This window comes from Pseudopipra pipra, chromosome 5 (genome assembly GCF_036250125.1).
Source record: "Pseudopipra pipra isolate bDixPip1 chromosome 5, bDixPip1.hap1, whole genome shotgun sequence".
NCBI lineage: Eukaryota > Metazoa > Chordata > Aves > Passeriformes > Pipridae > Pseudopipra > Pseudopipra pipra.
Genome location: NC_087553.1, coordinates 20492662 through 20515940, shown reverse-complemented (window position 1 = coordinate 20515940; position 23279 = coordinate 20492662). Strand labels below are relative to the sequence as shown.

General features: G+C 40.4%; 1 protein-coding gene across 2 annotated transcripts in view; it reads right to left on the bottom strand.

Annotated features, from left to right (window-relative positions):
* Positions 1 to 23279, bottom strand: part of CHST11 (carbohydrate sulfotransferase 11) — a 163913-nt gene that overhangs the window by 77719 nt on the left and 62915 nt on the right. For both annotated transcript variants that reach the window (XM_064654861.1, XM_064654862.1), the window contains exon 2: positions 16254 to 16339. In XM_064654861.1, coding sequence (XP_064510931.1) covers positions 16254 to 16339 — 86 coding nt within the window. The remainder of the gene's footprint in view (positions 1 to 16253; positions 16340 to 23279) is intronic.

The window sequence follows — 23279 nt, the reverse complement described above, 5'->3', positions numbered from 1 at the left end:
ACTTCTAGAGTCCCTGAGTGAGATTTTCAAGTGCCTGCATCCTAGGCACTTGGGAATCTCAGAAAACCCATGTTATCTCAGTCTTTTGGGAAAACACCACCAAGCTACTATCTCTAACTGTCTAATTATCTTAAAACCAATATATTTTTCCCCTCTTCCTGAGCTAAACAGACCTCAGGCATGATACACAGCTTCTTAATGGTGATTGGCCATCACTGAAGAGATCCTCTGGTCTCCTGGGATGTTCAGCTCCCCTTGGTGTAGCACACCAGCAGTTCCCGAGTGCCAGCTCATCCAGCTGTCGGGACAGTGCACTGGGGAGCCTGTGTTTTGCTGCTGGGGAATTTCGGTGGTCACCATTTCTCTTCATACAGTACTTCATGTAGCTGGACAGATCCTGCCTGGAAAGTTGTGGCTGGAATCTGTCCCAAAACAAACTTCAGTCAAATGTATCTAGATATTGCTGCTGCCTTGTGAGGACCTACAAGAATGTACGTGGCCATGGCTGCTTCAGGCCAACCCTCCGCTGCCCTTATGCCAGTGGAAAGGGTTCAGAGTGGATGCAGAACGATGCTGGTTGGATCTGGCAGACTAAGACACCTGGTCTGCAGCCCTTCCCTACTCAAGGAATTTCGTAAAGCCTCTAAATAAAACGAAAAGAAAAAAAAAAAAAGTCCTCAAGTTGAGCAGTTGAAGTGCTCCCTCTGTTTCTTTTCCTCTGAATTGAGAGAGAAAAGGAAGCACTTTCAAAAGTGCTTGACTGCCTGTCCCCAAGACTTACATACCAGAAACCTGAATGAATCACACCTTTTTCTAATTGCAGAAGCCAGGCTGGAAATAGAGTTCAACCTAAGACACACAAGCTTTTACCCTATGCCTAAATATAATTCCCACTAACAGTCTGTGCTACAATGTCTTAATATAAATGGCAACTTAGACCAGATATAGTAAGGACCTATAATCTTTCAGCTATGTTTAAACAAAAGAGAAGTCAACAGACTATTTACCATAATCTATTTTTAGGTTTCATGAAACTACAGCGTAAGAAACAAATCAAGCTTGGCCTTTATGATCAGGAAAGAATGGCTCTCTATGCATTTTATTTTTTTTTTTAAAACCCCGAAGATGGAAGGAAATGGAATGATTTGTTGAATAGATATATTTGATAAAGGAACATTAATGCATTTTCCAATAATAAAAGTGAAGAATGCTGTTCCAGCAAGACATTTCTTTTCATTTTTATTACACAGACAGTGCTTGATTACAGTTTAGGGAAATGAACTGAAAGAACAGATGTACTATTTTTTTGACAGGTAGTCAGAAGGGTATTTTGCAGAATCTGGGAAGAGCTGGAAGGCAGATGATTCAAAGGATAATTGAAGAATGATATTTGAACAGGTTACATTTGTGCCCTCAGGCGTTAAACATAGGAGACTTTTTTAATTCTCAACACGGGAGTTCACATGCCTGCAAAGCAAATGAACACAATGAATAATTTTGTTTCAGAGACATGCAGTAACTGTTGGTTAGCAAGAAGGGAATTTTCCATAATACTGGGAAATAGCAACGCTTTATTTGAAGTTATTTAGAATAGGGCAGATGCTATTCATTTTAGTATTCATCATAATTTGTTATGTTACAGTATCATATTTTCAGTAGCTTAAGAATAGAGATCAAAGTCATTTCAGGATAACACAGGCGGTAGCAAGAATGTGCAGAAACAGCCCCAGGTGCAGGACTCTGGCTCTCTAGCACTGGGGCTTAGATGCAGAGGTCCACTGCAGCCTGTTGGGATGCAGATCACAGCTGGTCCATGCCTTTTGGGCCTGAGGTTGCTGGTTACAGCTGTCAGGCAGGTGGCAATGTCCCTCCCTCCACAGTGGACCAGATCCACAAAAGCATGACCCCCTCCGTCCCCTACTTGAGACGTTCCAGTTGCACTCCTGGTGCAAGCTAGGACTCCCTTGTCATGGCATAAGGGACATTCAGGGCATGTAGAGTACTTTATTGAAGCTACATCTTTGGTGTTTATTTTAGCATCAGATTTCAGGGATAAAAAGCAAAGGTACCTTTCCGAGGGTTTCAGCCTTCACTAATGTGTGCCCTGTCTCTTTAAAACCCCTCCAGGTCTGACACTCCCATATCCTGCTTATCAACAGAGTCCATATTAAACCTTTCCAATAAAACCCAGATATATTAATTAGTGAATGTCACTGGAGCACACACCCTACATCCACATCGATGGCACATTAGTGCATCATGATTAATGTTGTGCATTTCATGCCAATTGAATTCCTAATGATTAGCCACTTAATTCTGAGCTGAAACAATTACTCTTCCCATTGAGAAATACTTGTTTCAGCTCAAAGCTCGGCAGCTGGAGTACAGAAAAGCCCTCCATAATCAGTCGTGCAAGTACATCATGTGGAATCCAAATTCAGGTTTACTAATATGTATTTTGTATGCATAATGAAGCACTGGGCATACAAACCCATCCCTTTTCAAGACTGGTACAAAATCTGTTGGCAGAACTGAGCACATCTCTAATTCATAGATTTCAGCAGCAGCTGGGGCATGCACACATGCATGTTCATACTTCTGCACGAGAAAGCAGTTTGCCCTTGGTCTATAAAGGCCTCCACACCAACACTGGTTCTCCCTGAAGTCATTTAGATGAACACTTCCAACTCAGTATATATTGGTGGATGCTGCAGTGACAAAGTTGTATGTCAGAAAAATCAAACGGGTACATTTTGCTTTAGATAATTATAGACAGGAGCAAATACTTGGCTTGCCTTCAAGTAAGTGAGGAATTTAAGACATACATCACATGGTAGCTGTGTAGTTTCAGTAGATGCACAATTTAACTTGTAACCAGTAATTATACTTGTCATCTTTTATGATCAAAACACTATACAGACAACAATTATACCACCAATCTGCCCCTGAGAAATAGATAAACAGGCATAACTGCCACAGGCATTGCAAGTGTGGAATCAGGGACATAACAATCTGATGACAAAAAATACTAATGCCAAAACCAGCATTAAAATGCATGGTGTGCTCAATGTGGAAACTAGCTCAGCCAAGGGCACTGGCTGAACATCCTGCAGCACAGCAGGATGCAAGAACTACGCCTTGCCAGGCCACCACTTCTGCGACTTTGACGTGATGTTGATTACTGTATTATCATTTATATGGTGATTGAAGAAAAGCATTAGTGTTGCCACACTTGCAGACACAGACTACAGTAAGCACGGCTGAGTATCACTGAACAGACAGCAGCTCTCCAATGTTGTTCAGTGTAGTATTTATAACACAATCAGAGCTGCTAACAATGTGAGTGGAGAATTTCCTTAAGTCTCTGCAGCTAAGGAACTGTCCCCAAGGCAAAGACAGCAATGGGGGAGTCTTTCTGCTGCCTTCAGTAGCCACTGAGTGAGACTCCTCTTATGTGTGATACAAGGGGCTGCTCTGACATCTGCAAGAGCCACCAAAAAGATCTCTGTTGACTTTCAAAATACATCACATCATTTCATCACCTACACACTGACCTATCACACAGTACAGTATTTAGATTTCCTATTCCATGTAGACTTGTAGCTTTGCAGTGAAAAGCACTCTAATATTCCACTGTTTAAGGGATCCAAGGCTGACGTGTGTGACAGCGAGGATGCACAAAAGGAGCAAGTTATTCCAGGAGATCACTGCAGTGCCCAGGAGATGTTACTTAGAGGACTAAGTCAAAAGCTGAGTCTCAGAATTAATTTTCAAAATAAAGCAACAGTAGCTGATAATTGTAACTCTTAATTTCTAAATCAGTGGTTTACTTTACAGTGCCTGCAGCTGCAGGCTGAGCTCTCTCCTTTAGTTTTATCCTTGCTTGGTCTCTGCAATTACCCTCAATGCCCTATTTCTCCAAGGCAGAACCCATGTGAAGAAACCACAGTCCTGAATGTTTTCTAAAGATATATGCACTGGCCAAGCCCAGTGGCATCCAGACTGCTTTCTTATCTCCTGTTCTTATTCCTCAGGCCTCTCTGATTTTTCAACATACTTTTAACAGTGCAAAAAGAGTCACAACAGCAATCATTTGGTAGGGCTGGGTGAGTGACCCAAGTTAGTGACCACCAGGAGTTCTGTAAAGGATTAATTGTACACACACCCCAACATCTACATACACTGCAAAAAGCCAATCTGCACAAAGCAAGAATCATTCCAGCTTCCAAAGACAGGAGCAGGTTTGGCAGGGAAGGAAGCTTATTTACATTATTTTTGGATGCAGATAATGAATTGAATATACACATTTTTGTCCTGTTGGACAAAACACAAGACTGACTTGTTAGTGACAAGATAGATCTTGAAGCTGGCATGACTGCAGGAGAGCCTTTAATAACAGACGAGAGTACTTCACCAAGGGTGGGATAAAGAGATTCAGTGTCTTAGCAGATGATACCTTCTTGTCTTACTTCTTCAGCCACAGATTTAATTACACTGATAATGTCATGAGAAGGAGAAATCAATTATTCATTAAGCCTGCCTAAGAAATCATTCTTTTATCCCATGTATTTTGTTTCAAGATCATTTACACTTGGGTAAAAAGGCAGTTTTCTTCCTTCAGTGTCAATATTTTATACAGTAACTCACTTAACAGCCCAAGTGAAAACTGAAGTGTGTCTCTCAAAGAGGACCAGAACATGATACTCTGCGCAAGGTATGAAGGTGATGCTTGAAGACTCAACCAATCTTCCTGTGACATATTAGAGGTTTTGTGATTCAGTGATCGCAAGTAGGATGCAGGGAGCAATCTGTTATGTCCCTTTCAAAAGCAAAGTTTTTCAATGCATTTACATCTCATGGGTTAATTTACATTAACCCATGACTTCTTCAGAGGTTGTTGGAGGTGAAATTGCAGGTCTTGCGCTGCCTGTTTTCTAGCTCTCTCCCTTTTTAATAAACACAAGACCTGGCCTGCCACTACTTTCTTGGCACATTTGCTTTACCAGCAAACAGATTTTTTTTTATTTTATCTGGTTTGGTTTTGCACTAGTTGCCTAAAAATAAATGAATAAATGAGAGTGTAATTTTCAGAGCGAGAAGTCTGTCTTCTACTTGTTCTTTCACTATTTAGCTCCACCACTTTCCAATAAAGCCAGGACCGTAAACCTGCACAGTAACTCATGTAAAAATATACTTGTTTTTGTAAGATAAAAGGTAGGAATGGGAGAGGGAGACTGAGAAGAGCTGAAGTCTGAGAAGGACTGAGGCTGAGAAGGAGAATTTAGGGTTGGAGGAAATGGAGGGGAGGAGTGGAAAGAATAGAGAAGTAGGTCCTGGCAAGGAGACAGCCCTATCCCCCCTGCACACAGCTGCAAATTCAGCAACAGTTTATTAACCCAAGTTTACATGAAGTAAAGAAGAAATAAACAGCTGCAGAGAAAGCAGCAGGGGGTTGCTACAGTGAGATACCCCGTGTGCAGTGTAACTGAGCCCCATGAGGCTGTTTGGGAGCTGGACTGACTCAGCTGTGTGCATCGTGCTCGACCATCACACTGTTAATGCAAAGCTGTCCATGGTGTAAAATTTCTTACCAAACATACAGCCACACATTTGTATATGCACATTGCATTAGTTTTTAGCATTACCCCAGAGCCCCTGAGTTCTTGCCAGAGTCCAAGCTCTACCTGGGCTATAAACTGCACAGAAACAGAGGCAAAAGCATCTCTGCAGACTCACAGCTGTGCATCAGGCAGGGAGCTGAGCAGAGTGCCCACGTTGTTCTGCTGAAGACTCAGATTAGCAGAGAATCATGCACAAATGGGAGTGTGCATAGTGGGGGTGAGAGAAGCCTACAGACACAGGATTTACCCCCGCAGTGACAGTGTGCTCATGCCTGGGAAGTGCAGCATGGAAGGATTCATTTGCAGGCTGTAAATATATGGCATTTAAGGGTAAGAAAGTGCCTACACATGCTTTTGTAGATCCAAAGCTATAGGGAAAAAAAAGGAAAAGCTTCTCCTGTGCTCAGAATAGTGATTTTTGGCTATTACTTTATAGAGTGATGTCACTGGCACAACAACCTTTTACAGAAGGAAAACAGCATTTGTGGAAGTGCCTAATATTGTATATCTCACCTTAACCAGGAACCTTCATTCAGTTTACATTAAGTAAGACATTACACTTCTGGAGAAGTACCAGTGATTTCAGCTTCTTCTGGTTCAACTGGTTCAACTAAACATTTATTTTCTCCTTCAGCTGAGCTTATTAGGAATATTTAATGCATCAAAATGAACTGAAAGCTACCATTATGCATCTGCTATCCAGATTTTCCATCCATCTATTGACATCAAGGCTTAGTTCAAAAATACAACATTAACTATATTGCTATGTAAATACAACTCCTTCAACTACTATTTCATAAATGTATGCAAGGCAAAAGCCAAGTCTGACTTGAACAGATGAAACTGTCCTCTCCCAGGTATAGAGATGTCTTTGTTACTTCGGCTTCTGATGTCAATCCCCCGCACCAGCTTGTACGTTCATCTTCTGTCCTCTAATTGAATTAATATTCACTTCCTCTTACTAATCCCCAGATGCTTGCCTGAAATTATCTAAGACACAGCCCACGTTTACAGGGACAAAAGATTTATATTAGGGCAGCAATTTGATAGCTACAAAGGTTGCTAATTTGCTGTGCAGCCAGGCAAGCTGACTGCAGGAATGCTGTGATTTTTTACTGTTCCTCTGAAACTTGGGGTGCAATGTTTTGCTTTTAGCTCCATGCTGGACCACAGTAAGAATACTGTTCAGATGTGATTTAAGACTGAAAAGAAAGGAACACTCCTTCCTGGATTTCCAGCCACCAGAAATACACATCAATTTCAGTGCACTGTAAATTTGCCAACTCTCTTTGGTTTGGCTATATTTATTATGTCACTACCAGGAGAAAAAGAAAAAGGGAAATCTTTTCAGCATTAGACTTACACTCTTCAGCATTTTGTAATGCAATAGAGTGTGTGGAATGGTGAGAAAACATAAAAAAATGGTCACAAATATAGCTCCCTTCTGGTCCCCTGGATCAGACTTTTTAACTTGAAGTTTGGCCTCTTTAGAGTTTACGAGTTTTGCCATCAATTTTCAATAGATCAAGTTTCACTTTTATCCCAAGGTTATGAATAAATAGAAACATCTACACTGACAGCATGCTGGAAAACCTAGAATACAAAGCCAGTCTCCCCCTCCAATGCAACTACACAAAAGCATCACTGTGAAGGAAATAAAACTTTGTTTTCCTTCCACCCTCCTCATTTTGCTGTTGCCTCATGAATGTAGGGATGGGTTCAAACACAAGACCCCATCCACAAACCAGAATATACAACTGCAACAGGCTGACAGATCAAAAAAGATCTACTTGAGTGGCTCCAGTGTGACAGGTACTATGTTGTTTACAGAGGGAAAAAAGGCATACACAATATAAACACTGTTTTTGCTGTGTTCAAATGCTGTATAGGTATTACCTTGTATTTTTTTTTTTCCTTTTCTTTCCACACCTCTTCCATATGAGTAAGAAGCAAGGTCTGAAAACTAGTGAATAAAAGCAGTTTTAAGTGTGGCTGGACCAGGTGATGATTACTGAAACAACCAATCTTTCACTTTGATAATTAAATAAATGTAAGGACAACTGCAACAACCAGCAGTTAGGGTATTTCCCATGCATGAGGCAACCATCCTCCGTTTGCAGGCATTCAGCTCCTGGTTCTCAGGTTCTGGGAGAGCACCCTGACCACCAGCAGGAACAGTTTGGGCCCCTGTAGTTTGCAATTCAGACTGAGTGAACTGAATTACTGCCATCACAAGGGTTTGATGTTACCAAACAAGATAGACAAGGCAAGGCAGAATTTTCTCCTTGTTTTACTAGATCAACAGACAAGCACACGAGGTCTTAAAACAACCATGGCTCTTTATTATAGCCTCAGATCACCATGACAAGAGGCTTAATAAAGAGCCTATCAACCTGAAATCCTGCTAATTTCTTCTGATTAGTTTCAGAATGCATGACAGTATGAACAGGAGGGACTGAAGACACTGTATCACCTGTGTACATGATCTGAGCACCCCACTGCCCAGTCTGGGATGCACAGTTGAATCATCTCAAGTTCATCATTACCCACACACCCATGCTTGTCAGATTAACCTCAAGTTAACACAAGTGTTTCCCAGCTACTACAACTGGAATAACTCAGCCTGAATTCACAGCTGCTTTCAGCCATCCCCAAACTGCCTATTTTCCAGTTGACCTCTTTGCTCAGCCCTGTCCATAGCCAGGAAGAGCAGCCCCATTGGAGGTAAAGCCTGTCTTTCCAGCATTCTAAGCAAGCAGTAGGGATTAGACTGCAGCACCCAGCTTGACCCACCTTACACTTCCCCACAGACTTTAGTAAAAAGAAGACTTACTTAGAAAGCATCTTTAAATAATCTGTGCTTGATTTAATGATTTACACTCTTGTACAAAAATTCTACAGCCCATCTCCTCATAGTACCATGATTTCCTTAGTACAGGAGTCCCAAAAGGCACATTGGCTTCTGCGACACTTCTTTTAAAGGGAAGTATTTTAATCTCTCTATGTCTGTGCATTCACAGAGAAACATTCCTGAATCTCTCTGCATAAAAGAGATAAGAAGATTATTGCACTTTTACCAAAGAAAGCTTTAGTAAGGTGCAGTTCATTACATTATTGAGGTTAATTTATATTGTACAAAGCTAAAAAAATGACTGAATAATACATACTGACATTACATACAGCATCAATGGATATTACAGGCCATTTTGTAGGACTTGAGGTGCTGCATCATATACAGTTAGGGCTGTAAAAATGGGACTTGAAGTGTCTAATCTCTTGAAACTAATTGCAAATTTAACAACTTCTTCTGCCCTTTCTTAAAATTAAAGTCAGACAGTAAATAAGAATTACAAGTACCAGTAGATAGATTCTATGTCTGTATTCTCTAATTTTCACAGTTACAGCTATTGGGATACATTACAATCCCTCAGGGAGGGAGAAGTTACAGCTGGGCTCTCAGCATTTAAAGAGATCATCTGGCCCTGTCACAAGTGGGCTACAACTCTGCTGCAGTTAAGAAACCTCTTTGATTAAAAAAAAAAGAATATAGGAAAAAGAAGGCAGATGTTTGAACTGACACAGCTGCTTTCCTTCACACAATGAAAAGAGCTTCCCCAAAACTACTTACAGCATCCGAGGTTTGAAAATCCTGGGATACAGCAACTTAGCCAGTGATGCTGGAGTGCATGGCTGACTGCTGATGCTGGGAGCACAGACAGAAAGGACACATTCTGCTCTGCAGGGGCTCGGGGTGGAAATCTGTGCTCATTACACCTATTTGCAAACACCAGTATTCTTCTACTGCCCTTTGCTTCCTAATCCTCCAAACTGCCATATGCTGCATTTTGAAGTATGATTATCCAGCTTTTCTGGTATATAACTTGAAAATGGGGAGGAAAAATGAGGAACTTCATGCAGAGAAAGAGGCAGGGGAGGTGCTCCATTTGAACATTACCGACTTTGGAGCAAGTATTTGACTGAACCAACATGGTTCAGGTCTCCAGAGGTCTGACAATTAAACACAAAAAGCCACTGAACAGCACCAGGTCAGAGTGCTGGAGTCCAGATTTTCTCTCCACCCAGCTGCCCAAGTGTTTGTCTAACAGGGAGCCCATACTTTGCATACAGATATCCAGTTTTGAAAACTGGATATCTTTATCCTCTTTCATCCTCTTTCACCTCCAACACATACAAACCTTTTGTTGTTGATCATGTCTCTTGTATTATTAAATCTTTCCTCTCATACTTTTATGCCTCAGAAATCTTTTATATTAAAACTCATATGCTCTCAAAATGATAAAATATAAGTCAAGGACTAGAGAAATTAAAAAGATGTGTGTCTGCTGCTTCTTTTTCTGTCTGGGAAATCTGAGCTACTCTAAGTAAGACTATTTTTTTCATTTCATGCAGGTAACAAGTCTTTTATTAAACACAGGTGCCCAAAAATTCATCCCAATGCACTACAGTAACTTGAATGAACATGTCCTGGGGATAATTCTGGCCTTTGAGTGCTGGTAGTTACTGTGCATACTTGTCTGATTAATTCCTCTAGACTTACAAAGGTATCCATCATATCACAACTAATGATCTATGAAGCACACCAGTACCTGAAACCCTTCCCTCCCCAAGCCATTTCCTCAGCATCTAAAACCAGCTCTTATCATTCGTAATCAGTAATTAATAACAAAGCATTCTCACTAGTGCAATTTTTCTGCTAAGGTTAATGTAATAATTCATCCCTGGCCAGCTGCTGTTTTATGACTTCCAAGTACGACAGTAAGTAATGTTTTGCATAAGAAGTCATCCATGGAGTAAATCAATTAGCTCCTCTTTCATCAGCAGGCATTTTGCTGCAGCAAGTGAGGCTAATTACATATAAAGTTGTTGTTTAGGAACACAAGTAGGTACACAAAGTTTGGCATTGCACATTGACTGTTCTCCTTACATCTCCATTCTGCTTTTTTTTTCATTAAGGAGTTTTCAATCCTTAATCAATCAAATACTGTGATTATGAGCCACACTTACCATGCTGTTATTATCTGCACAGATTTGCCTACAAAGACCAGCATCAATCACACAATATGTTTTCAGTACTTGTAAAACTTTTGGGCCACTTCTTGCCCTCGAGAAGGACACATACATATTCATAACTATTCATCTCAGTTGCAAAGTATCAATAAATTCTAATATGCTCTTCTTTAGATAAACTGCACTATCGTCTCATACTCTAAATTTCTTTTCATAGAATAGCTATATGGCTGTCCCAAGGAGGAAATTTGGAACCCAGAATGTATATATGTGAAAACCAGAGAAAATTTAATTTATAGCACTGGTGTACAGTGCCGGTATAATCTTCTTGTCTTACTGGAATTGGTAAACAACCTTGGAAATCTACTTTCCCCCCCCTTTTTGACTGATGCAGTCATTGCTTTTTTTTGCATGATGTGGCTGATAGTATGGCTCAGGAAGCTCATGAGTATCGTGAGTTCTTGTAGTCTGGTCACCTGCTGCTGAAGACAAACACAGATGAACTGGAGCTTAAATCCTACTCAATGACCTTTGGTTCTTGTGTTTCTGAGAATGAGAAGCCGAAGCACACTGAAACAAACTGCACAGAGCTCAGCACCTCAGGTTCACCAAGGACAGAAATATCAGGTCTTAAGCATCGAAATCTTTGATCCAATGTGCTGTGGATGATGTGTACACAGAGCTCAGACCACAAAGCCCACCACAAACCTCTGTCCAGGAACCAGTAGAGCTGCCCACAGAGTCACTCCAGCGAGTGGAAATCAAAGGAAGATAGGAAACTACTGACCCAGGTGAAAGTTGAGTGATGCAGGTTGAACTAGGTTGATGTTTGCTGATGCCATCCAGGCAATCTAAGCCACAGATAATCACAGGGCAGCTCCCCAAAAGCAGCATTTGTGGCCTGAGGTGACTGAGGATGTATAAACACTGCCTGCAAGGCAACAGTTCACTTCCTTCCTTTTACTTGGTGGGAAGGAGGAGAGAAAAAGAAAAAGCAGAAGTAATAAAAGAAGTGGGTCATTTTGGAATGACTACTTCAAACCAGTCCAATACAATGTCATAACACATAGGCAACACAAGGTCAACAGCTCTGACTCACCAGTTTTAGCAAATCACTAGACATTCTGGCTCCAGCTACACCAAAAGCAGACACCTAGAAATACCTCTTCTCAACAAAGAGAAATGTGTTTGAAAAGGCAAGTAAAAAATGGTAAATAGCATGACCTTTAGGAAAATAGTCACGTGAATGCATGAATTAATGTTAGGCAATGTCAAATTAGAAACTGAAGTAAACTCATCCCTGGATTTGGATCCTGATGGATACAGGACTGTATCTCTTCTGTGTTCCTCTCAGAAGCCTAAACTGTTAGACCAAACAATTATGCTGGTTGTATTTAATGAGAATTAAATGTTAATCTTGACAACTGTAAGACAAAATCTAACCTCAAAGATAAAATTATTTCCCATTCCTTTAACATGTGATCTATTTTGGTTTGCAACTTCTTGTAATTCAGTAGCACATTCATTGCAGCAAATAGATCTATGTTAACCACTAAAGTGTGCATAATGTTACCCAATTCTGAACTTCTGGTGACTCCAGCTCATGGGCTGATCCACAATTATCAGTTATTTTTGGAGCAGTGGGGCTGTACACAGCCATGCAAATTACAAGACACAGTTGTGTATGTTGTCTTCTAAGAATATGTCTTGCAAGTATGTTTTTACCCACATTCTTAAATGCTTGGGGTTTCATATACAAAAAAACCCACCAAATCCACCCAACATAAAATGCAAGCTTATGTCACATTCCTGCAGGGCTCTTCATCTGTATTCAGTTACATCTAGATTCTCTCCTTTGCTACTTGTTGTGTGTTTGAATCCTCTTTCTCCTTCTGTTTATAATTATGTGGCTTTTTTATAAACTCATTCAATAAATGCTCCATTTTGGCCCTCAAAATTTGCCACTGGCACCTCTGAAGCTTATTAGTAAACCTCCACCTGAAAATTAAAGGAAAAAGAAAGATAATGTCTCACATGCTGCACATTGCCTGCCATGTATATGGAGACCCCAGCCTGGAAAACCACTTACTCAGTGTAAATCCAGTTTGGTTATATTGACTTGTCTTTCCCTCATGGTACATTAGTGCTCATGAAAAATCTTGCACTGAAAGCCTTAGAGAAGAAAGCTTTTGTCCACAGCAAACGCACTTCCCACATTCCGCTCCTTTACAACAGGCAAAAGAGCAAACCTGTTGTTCCTACTTTTACAATAATCACAAGGCCAGACACCCAACTCAGACATAAATACCTCATGGGCTTTGCCATGGACACTTTCTCGAGCCCTAATTCAAGTGCTATCTCCACCTGTTTGTCCTCTCTTACTCCATCAAACATATGAACAATTATGATGAGTCCTCTGAAAATCTGACTGCAATTCTAACATTCAGCTCCTACAAGCCACCAGACCATCCTTTCAGTCACCTTCAGATCACTGCTACATGTGAACTTCCTTAAGCCAAATCTTCCTGGTTTTTTTTTGTTTGGTTTGTTGTTGTTTTGGTTTGAGGGTTTTTTTGGTTGGTTGGTTGGTTTGGTTTTGGTTTTTTTGCTTTTCCTTATCTTCTCTTCCTTCTTCCTTTTGCTTTCCTTTACAGAACCATTCAGCAGGTCAAAAAGAGATTCAAAAGACAAATGATGGCATCTGCAAACAACTCAAACAACTCCATAGAAGGAAACAAAACAGGCCAGGATCAGAGAGGCTGTTATATGTCAACACAATAAATATTCACAGTCAAATTCTCAGCTGGTGTAAATCAACCTGTCTCCATCTGGTATTATAAGCCAGTGCAACTTGGAGTTAAACACACAATAGAAAAATTTTATTCATGTTAAACTACAGCATTTTAAATCTCAGGGAGTATTGACCCTATCTGACACCTATTTCAATCGATGGCCAAACTCTCATCTCCCTGGACAGGGAACAGCCCGGAGCACACTGTATGCTGGGCAGTACGGGCCCTTAATATCATCTCACATTTAAAGCTTCCTACCCTTAAAAAAATCACAGCTACACCTAGTTTGTAGTAATACAAAACCATATCTGCAGGGCATCTTTCAGTGGCCTATGTCTGGTGTTTGAATTTCACATATTACTTTGCACTATAAAGAGAACTACAAATATCTGCTCGATCAGCTCTGCTTCTGCTGTTGTTCTGAGGGAGCAAAACTGAGTGCCAGGGAGTTTCTGTGATGGCACACACAGCCACTAGCACCCAGGAGAGAAACACAGATTCACAACACCAGGAGTCCAACAGGTTCTGATAGTCAAAGGTTAAATATCTAACTGGTGTTTTCACTGTCTAGATCACCAAGAGAGATATTTTGGCCAAAAATGTCTTCATAGAATCAAAGACTGATTTGGGTTGGAAGATCATCTAGTTCCAAATGCCATGAGCAAGGACACCCTCCACTAGACCAGGCTGCTCAAAGTCTCAACCTGGCCCTGCCATCTTGCATATTTATTATATATTGAGCTGACTTTACAAATGGCTGATTGTGACTGTTTCAGCAAGGAAAGATTAGAGATTTGATTTCCATCCCCCCACTCTTACAAGTCCTGGTGAATTCTTGAGGAACAAGCACCCTACTGGCAGAATACAGACCAGTCTCTAATCTGCCACCCTAAAAAAGGTGAGACAGGTATTTCTTTGGGCAAAATGGAAAAAGAAAGATGAATCATGTATTTGGTGAAATATTCTAGGGGTCATCTCCAGTCTGTTGTCTTGTCTGGCAGCCTCTACTCACTGCATTTTCTTGTCACTGTTTTCCTAGCTTGCACGCACTCATTCATCTGCCACTGCCAGTCTCTTTAGTACTGAGTGCTGAGTGCAGGATGCAAAGCCCCTTCCAAAAAAACCAAACACCAATTAAGAACAGAGAAAGAAACAAAAATTAAAAGCTTGATAAAAACAGATGTCAGCAGATGATGGAAACACTTCTGCATAAAAAAAGTCATCTCCTTAGTTCAACATCAGCTACAAGAACTGCTGTGCTCCCTTGAACATCGACTTTCTGGTTGGCTCGCAGGCAAGCCTGGAAAGGGATGTTAATGGTTTGCTTGGTCAGTGCACATAGAAAGGAAGGAGAACCAGTGAAGGAGCTGCCAGCTGTGTTCCCTGCTTCAGGAAGCTCAAGAAATCTTTTCAGTTGTCCAAGCTTGCAAGGGCTCTGGGATTACGGCCCTTCAGTGGATGGGGATGTTTCTTTCTTATGGTTCGGCCTTTAATGATGTTAAAGGGCAAGGAGGTTTTGACTGACACACAGCAGACCCCAGAGAGACTAATTACTCAGACAGTCTCTTTTCCCCTTCCCACTCTTCTTGAGCATCTGCAAAGACTCTTTAAATTTGACCAGCAAATGCTAATAATTTTCCTTTGTAGCACTGGATTGTTCCTCTTCAGGGCTTTTACATGCACTTTCCATTTACGCAATGCTAACTCCCATAATGGTCAATAAAGGCCAGTATATTAGTATGACAAACTTATGTTCTCAGTCATGCACAGAATTTGAATTGAATTAGAAAGTCAGCCTGTGTTCATAAAAACAACACTAATGAGCAAATGGAGCTTTACTGTGCTACATAACAGATATCACATATCTTTGGATTGCTGTCAATTCTTTATGTAAATACTCTAAATCCCTTAGACTTCGTTTTTCACACTATATAGTGAGTCTCTTCATAATCAAATAGTATTTAAAACATTTACTGCCTTGTTAAATCTAACAAGTTAGATTTACTAGGATAGTCACTTGCCTTAATAGCCAATTTAGTAAAACTCAATGTATTCATTGATGAATAAATATATAATAGGCGGTTGTTAAACTTTAATAAATATGTTTAATAGTCAGCTGGCATTTTCTCTCAATGGCAGCACTTCCTCTTGGCTGCCAACAGGAAATGCTGCTCCTGAATATGCCAATTCAGCCCACATGTAGGGAATAAATTGATCTAGAGGAGCAAATAGGAGCATGAATTTCAGGTAGCTTTCCCATGCTGCTTGTCACAAGATGAGCAATAACTGAGGTTATTCTAAGCTCCCATCGAGACATTCAGGTGTTGAATAGCACAGTGTAAGGAAGAGCATGAGCTACAGTGTTTGTCTAGACTCCATACAAACAATGAACTAGAACAGGAAAGGCAGTTGGCTACCTGAAAGTCATTTAAATGATATTCACATATTATTATGCAATCTATAGTCTCACCACACTCCTTGTTTCATGTAGATCATGATACATTCACTCCACCCTGCCACTCTGTGTCAATATGACACCTCAGCTTCTAGCTAGATCTTTTAAGGCTTTTGGGTACCTGAGAAAAAATTTTGGAGGAATCCACATCATTAGACAACTAAAAACTTCTAAAAATCAGACCCTTAGCTCAAATTGCATAACTTTATGGCTCATCTCTGCAGTTCCCAGGATCAGCTCTCCATATTGAAAGCAGCTATTGCATGTAAATGAGAAAAAAACAGACCAAAATATCTTCAGAAGGACTGTATTTGTATGCTGGGCTGAGAAGCTTGATCATAGCCATGAGACACTCACCTGGGTTGGATTATATAGCTCCTGGAGTGGGCTTCTGGATCCTTTCCGACAGCAAATGTCCATCCCAAATGGATTTCTTCGCATTACTGCAAGGGGAAATTGAAATTAATACAGGTTAGCAACACTGGTTAGCAGCAATCAATTGCAATACCTACAGCAAGAAAAGATTTTCTGACAGATCATGGGATTCCAGACAGTGTTGTCCCTTAACTCCTAATTTTACTTTCCCTAGAAATTGTCCAAGAGCTAAATCCTTTATCTATTGTGGAAGTTAGTAAATATAAAAGCTCTCTTATAAAAGCTGTTATGCAACAACTCCCAGCTTAGGTCCACAAAAATTCAAGCATAGGGACCAAAACAACACAGTTTTCAGCAGTGCTAGGTACCTGCTTCTCTGACCATCAAGGAGGAGTCAGATGGATTCCTATAATCAGCATCTCTGAGAGGCACCATTTGAGCCTCTCTCAGCCTCAATACACATATACACAGGAATCTAATAATAAGACATTGATTTTAAAGCTTCTGGCCTAATTCTTCAGTTTCTCCTAGAACAGATACTCATCAGTACAAAACACACATACAGTCAATCATTGCTGCACTCCTTGCCCCAAACTATTTTACTCTATAAATTTCAACTGGAGATTTGACTGATCTGCAAGCCAAGATACGCTCTGTTATCCCCGCTGGAGACCAGTAGGTTTTCAAACCAAAGGCTTTGACAAAGGTCTGATCAAGGAGCATTTCAGATGACAAAACATGTTGATCTGAGCCCCAGCAGGTACAGAGATCATCAGCTTCAAGTTAGACCTCTGTGGCCATAAAACTCTGCATAGGAAGCCATTTGGCTCCAACCACCTCCTACACGCCGAGGAAAACAAGAGCATGCCTGTGCTTCTAACCTCTTGTGGCCCACATGATGCTCTGCTAACACTTCAGCACCCAGCTTGCCCTGAGAACTACAGAAGGAGCATCAAGCTGTCAGACATCAGGCATTGCACCGAGGGGAGGCTTGTCTCATCAAGGTTTAATTACAACATAACAAAAAAAAAAAAAAGGGAAAAAAGAGGTGTTCCTGATGGGAGCATCATGTCAAGCAGAGTCACGCATGCTTTTACCACTTCTTGCCACGTTTTGTAAACAGAAACTATTGAAGTGTCTCAGAGCAATGAGCTGCGCCACTTGCAGTCATGATGTAGTGGGCTTCAAGTCAAGTCAGAGAATACAACCCAGTCATGTTTTAATACTGAGGGCTAATATGTAATCATAATTGATATATCAGGTAGTATAAACCACAGAAAACAGCATACAGTCCAATCTGGAAACATAATTGATTCCTTCACTCACTTCATATCTATTTTTCAAAAGAAGGTAATTATCTAAAAACATGCTGGGTTGCTTTTTCCCTAAGCAGACAGATTCCACAGGTCTTGGGGCAGGAGCTGGACATACATACTTAGTAAACAAACAGGCTAAATGTTTTTATTGTCTTCACAATTAGGACAGTAATGTTACTAGAGGCTATAACTTTAATTGACACATTTAAACACCTGATTAAATTCTGAGCATTGGAGACAAGTATTGCAATTCCTCCATTTCTGTAATAATGTGCCCTTTTAAAAGATAACTTAGAATGTGTTTTAAAAAGTTAAAACTTTTAAAATATTTCACAAGACTAATGTCAGCTTTCAAAGCCTGGAAGTGGTTCTAGGAAGAAAACATTGAAGTGACTATGTGAGACACCCAGCAGCCATTCTAACTACAGAGCTCCTGTCCATCTCATCCCTGTCTGTCATCCCCCTCCATACTCTTCTACCAGGAATTGTGTCCAGAGGTGCTTTCAAAATCATTTTGTAGCCCCCTCCTCGTTAAAGCAATCCTTCCAAAATGAAGTCTTCCACTCAACAGCAGACCACACAGTTTCCATTTAAAACACCACCATAGGGGGGAAGAGAAAGGAGAACATTTCAGTGTATCCAGACTGTGATCAACTAAGATCCTGCAACACTGATGCTTTGTTTCAAAATGAAGAAGAATAATAATTCTAGTGTGGCATTCTTTAATTTATTATTTCACTTTTCCTTTCCATTAAATGTAGTAAACAGTAATGTGCATAAATGTATCCCTTCCCGGTTCACTTAGCCAGCAGGTATGAACACAGAAACACTTTATATGCAGCAGTAACAGCAATAAAGATTAAATTATTTACACAACATGCAAGATTTGTTTCCAGATGTAAACAGACAACAATAAGAAAAGCAACTATTCCCCCAGCAAAAGCTAAATGCTAGTGTAGAGCCTTAGTCATGGAGGCGATTCAATCTATTTTATCAAACCCAATATGACATAATTGGTTTGGTTTTTTTCATTAAGCCTTTAGAAGCAGACTGCAGGGTTAGCATAGCAACACAGCACTTGTTTCCCTGTTTACTGCTGTCAGGAACATCATGCCTTGATGCAGCTGTACACAGCACCTCTGTGCACACCTGGAAAATATTTGTGCCTGGAATTTAACAACAGCATCAAAATAAAGGTGCATAATCCCCTTTCCCCAGCAAAAATCCCACTTGCACTTGCAATCCTACTTGTACTGTAGAATTGTCCTTAGGTGAATAACTGTATGGAATGTTTTCATATAGTTCAGCCTTGCTGGCATGTCTGAGGACAAACTCACCTGTCAGAGCTCCTGCAACCTGTTTTCTACCATCTTAGCTTCTCTGAGGCAGTGCTTTGTCATGCAAATGACACAACATTTTGGGCCTGAATTTCATCCACAGCAATCTGCAGTAAGAAAACTAACATGGATGGTAACTGCAGCTATACTAATTTTAACAACACTTTCACTAAGAATCCATCACACTATTGTGGTAGTGAAAATTAAAAAAATCAAGCCCTTTATCCTCATCAAATCTTCTTATTAGCATAGTAAATATCTAAATCTACATTTTATGGCTTGGGCTGATCTGCATACATAATTACAGTTAATTATAATCTAATGATAAGTATTGCATATGCACGGCTCCAAGAACTGATCAAAAGATCACGTTCATACACACTAATAGTGTGAAGCAGCTGACAAAGAATCTTAGAATTCTTGGGGTTGGAAAAGACTTTAAGATTAGCAGCATTAGATGCCTTTAATGACTCAAGACTAGTACTACTACTGTAAGTGCAGCAAAAACGTGAATCCCCTGAATTTAGCCAGTGAGTAACTGGATGAACTGCTAGTTTGTTACTGAAATACAAGAGCTGTAAGAAAATGACTGTTCTTCCATCCCTAGGAATGATTTCTCCAAAATGCAGTCGTGGGCCATCTTGCTAAAATCTGTGGAATCACTAGTTGTTAGTCTAATAGGAAGTTTGGAGAGGATGTTATCTAGGCACCAAATTTCAATTTCTCAAAAGAGAAAGATAAATGTCATTGCTTATAAACACAATAATCAGCTGTGTATATATGCACAGAGAGAAGGAAACTACATGTGTAGGCTTTAAATCATCTCAGAACAGAATCACCATGCACAACTTCCAGAAAATTCCATTTAGACCCACTAGTGCCAAGAGCAGGAATTTGACCTGTGAATTACAGTGCACTGAACACAAGCACACAACATTCCTCAGTCAAACCTTTTTCTAGTGTCTGTGCAGAAAAGAAGTCCAAAGGTTTTGCCACCAAACAGGGTATCCTTTGAACTTCTTGCCATGGAATGTGTTTACAAATATCTCCTCCCCTGGTCCTTCAGGTGCTAAGCCCATGATGGTAAGGGTAGGGTTACAAGTGACAGAGTAAATGCACGTGACAAAGCACCTGCAAGATCTTGGCACCTACAATAGGACACGTCACCTCCAGGTTGCATCTAGCTTAGAATAATGGACACAGGTGGGAAAGGGGGACATGCAGGAAGGCGTGGTACAAAGCCTTCATTTTTTAGCGTGACATTTCAGAAACCGACGATCATTAACATGAGAACCAGGCTTAAGTTGTCACCTCTACTCGGCAGAAAGCATTTATAATGCATCTGGTAACCTACAAAGACCCTGTCCCAGAACGGGAGACCTCTGGAGAAAATACCGAAAATAAGAAGCCACATCAATGCAATTTCTGCCTCTCCCTATGAGGAGTTGCAGAGAAACTGAGAGAGGGGACATGGTAGCACTTCTATTGGGAGACTACTGGCCTAAAAAGGTATGTCAAACACTGGGACTACTTAGGTAACAGTGAAAAGGAAGTGGGGGGGTGAGGAATGGGAATCAAGATTTTTGGAGATTTAAAATCATAAAGGTCACCTTCTCACAAACCTGTGTGGGCTCAAGTCACACAGGAGACTCTGCTGGAAGAAACACACAAAATAATTGCCACTTCTTCCACTGGACTTACAGAGACAAACAAGTGACATTTCAAATGTTGGGTGCATGCATTCAGCAGCCAGCTCTATCACTACCACCCTACAATCTTGTAAATGTCAGAGGCTCCAATTTCCAACACTTCCATATAATAAAAGTTCCCCAATTGCTATCTAGCAACTGCTTCCCTACTCGGTCACATTTAATTTACATTGCTTGGACTATTCTAATTACCGGCACGATAACAAAAGCCGAATGTAAAAACTTTACCTCTGTTCGTTGCCTCCTAAATTAACAGTCTCAGATTACAAATATTTGAGAAAAGTTCTGAGGACATATTAATATTTAACTTTTCATTGCACTGGTCTAAAGTGCAAAGACAAAATTCCCTAATACAGCATCGCTTAAAGCTTATATACATCATTCACTCCACCTATTGGAATACAAGTTATCTCACTGAGGAGGGAAAAGTATGCTTTGGCAGCAGTATGGTAAGACTCTGGTTGAAGATGGGATCCTGTTCTTGTTTTAAAGAAAAAAAAAGTCAAATATATTCCTCGTTTGCTCTTCTTTTTTGGTCCGATTTCTGTATGAGAGGCTGAAAATAGACAGCATTCTGCTTGCTTCTTTCAGCTGAAGTACATTGCTCTCCAGCTAATCCACTGCTCTCCTGCTGTCCAGTTGCCCCTAATTTCAGGACAGAGTTAATGCTTTCCATGGAGCATCCTGATAGCAAAGAGCAGGTACACAACCTGGCAGCATTCTCCTTGAGATGTAAACAACCGGCTTAAGGCTGACCATTCACCTAAATCCCCTGCCCAAGCTAGACAGAAAAACCAGTGCCACTGGGCTGAGGCAACACAGCAGCATCAAAACAGCTACTTAAATCTTTGGTATCTCTAGCCATATTTACATAAGCTACTGCCTTCAAACTTCCTGAATTTTTAAAGAAAAGCAGGGATAAATAATTATAGCCATACTGAAGGTTCAGAGATTCTCTTCAGCTTAAGATTTTGAAATGGTTTTTCTTGCACACACTTCTGCTATGACTCCAGAGCAGGACAGAAAATTGCTTCTATTTGGTACACAGGATGAAGCATTGAAATACACATTCAAATACTACACTAAACACAGAGACATCCGTAGCTCAATCGTAAGCATACATCCATAAATGATATTATAAAACTACTGCTCTGGCAAGAATTATGCTTAGAGCAAACAGGTTACATCTGAATACAAACCAAGCAAGGCTCAATCCAACAATATTTTGCACATGCAACATTCTTTAAGCATCATAACACTCAGGGCAAAGTTGAAGTAAGTGATCCGAGGAAGCAGCTCTTTCCCAGAGTTCGTCAGAGGTTTTGGACTGAATTTTTTTTGCAATTTCAAGCACCCTGTCTACATATCTTTCAGACAGTTAGCTCAAATCATGCTGAACAAGCTTGTCATAAGTAACCAGCTCGTTCTGCTTCAGGAAAATTTACAACAATTTGCTCTGCAAGACTTCAGCCAAGTCCAAACCACAGGCAAAGCTGGAAACTCAGTGACAAAAAATTTCAAATGTCATTAAAATTCCTATGCTCCCTTCTACAGAGTAATCAGGACAAGGGCACCAAATAGTGTGAAGGGGTTAATTTTTAGTCAGCAACCAGGAGCAGGAAGAGTGAATGCAAATGCTGTCACCCAGCACTAGCTCCAGAGCCTGAGTAAGGGGACTTTGAGATAGCTCTCCAGGCAATGATTTATGAACACTAATCCTTCAGCAGGGGTTCACAAAGATCGACGGATTGATAGCAACATCTTGTGACATGTGGGGTCTTGTGCTTTGCTGCATTCAGCTAAGGATTTTAGACTAAATTATCGGTCTTTCATCTGGAGACCACAGGTACAAGGATTTATGACTAAACTGTTGTCTGGCCTCTTTCGATTTCTTAAGGCAAAAGTGCAGCTTTCTTCGCTGGAGCTTGAGAGATGTATTTTTAGAAACTAAAAATCAGATTAGGTATTTTATATAAGCACGTCAAAGTCTTAAATGCAGAGAATGAGATAATTCTTATTCTCTACATTAATGGAGAACCAGATTTTACCTTACACCAGACAGTAAGTACAAAAACAAGGGTTTCCTTAGCTTGAGAAACAAACAACAAAATGGATAAAACAAAAGTGAAGGATGAAAAATAAAGAAGAGATCATACCTCACTGAAATGATTATGGCTGAGAAGGGCAGGAAAGCTGCAAGTTATAGGGCCAGGGACCAGAGTCCTCAGTTCACAGGTCAGAAAAGCAGAGGCAAAGAGCTTAAAAACTTCCACAAATCACTCAGTTGCTACAGACTGAATTCATGCTAGGCAGTGAGATTTCTATTATAAGCTACTCATTTAAGATGCTACAATTAACAGAGAGCCACAGCTGCAAAGATGGGTCACCCCATGCAGCTCTAGAGGTGGCTCCTCTCCTTTCCACTGACCGGCAATCCTAGATGGTTGAAGTTACATGAAATAAACCCTGGCACAGTAAAGAAATGAATCTCAACATCTGTTTCGTAGCTCTAATCACTAATTACAAAGGTTGTAAATGCCCTCCAAAGAATAGGGAGATATTTAATTCCTTTTTGCTTTAGACAGATTTCCAGAAATAAATTTGTATTTTATCCTGTTTGTTCTCAGATTAGCATGGGAATGGATT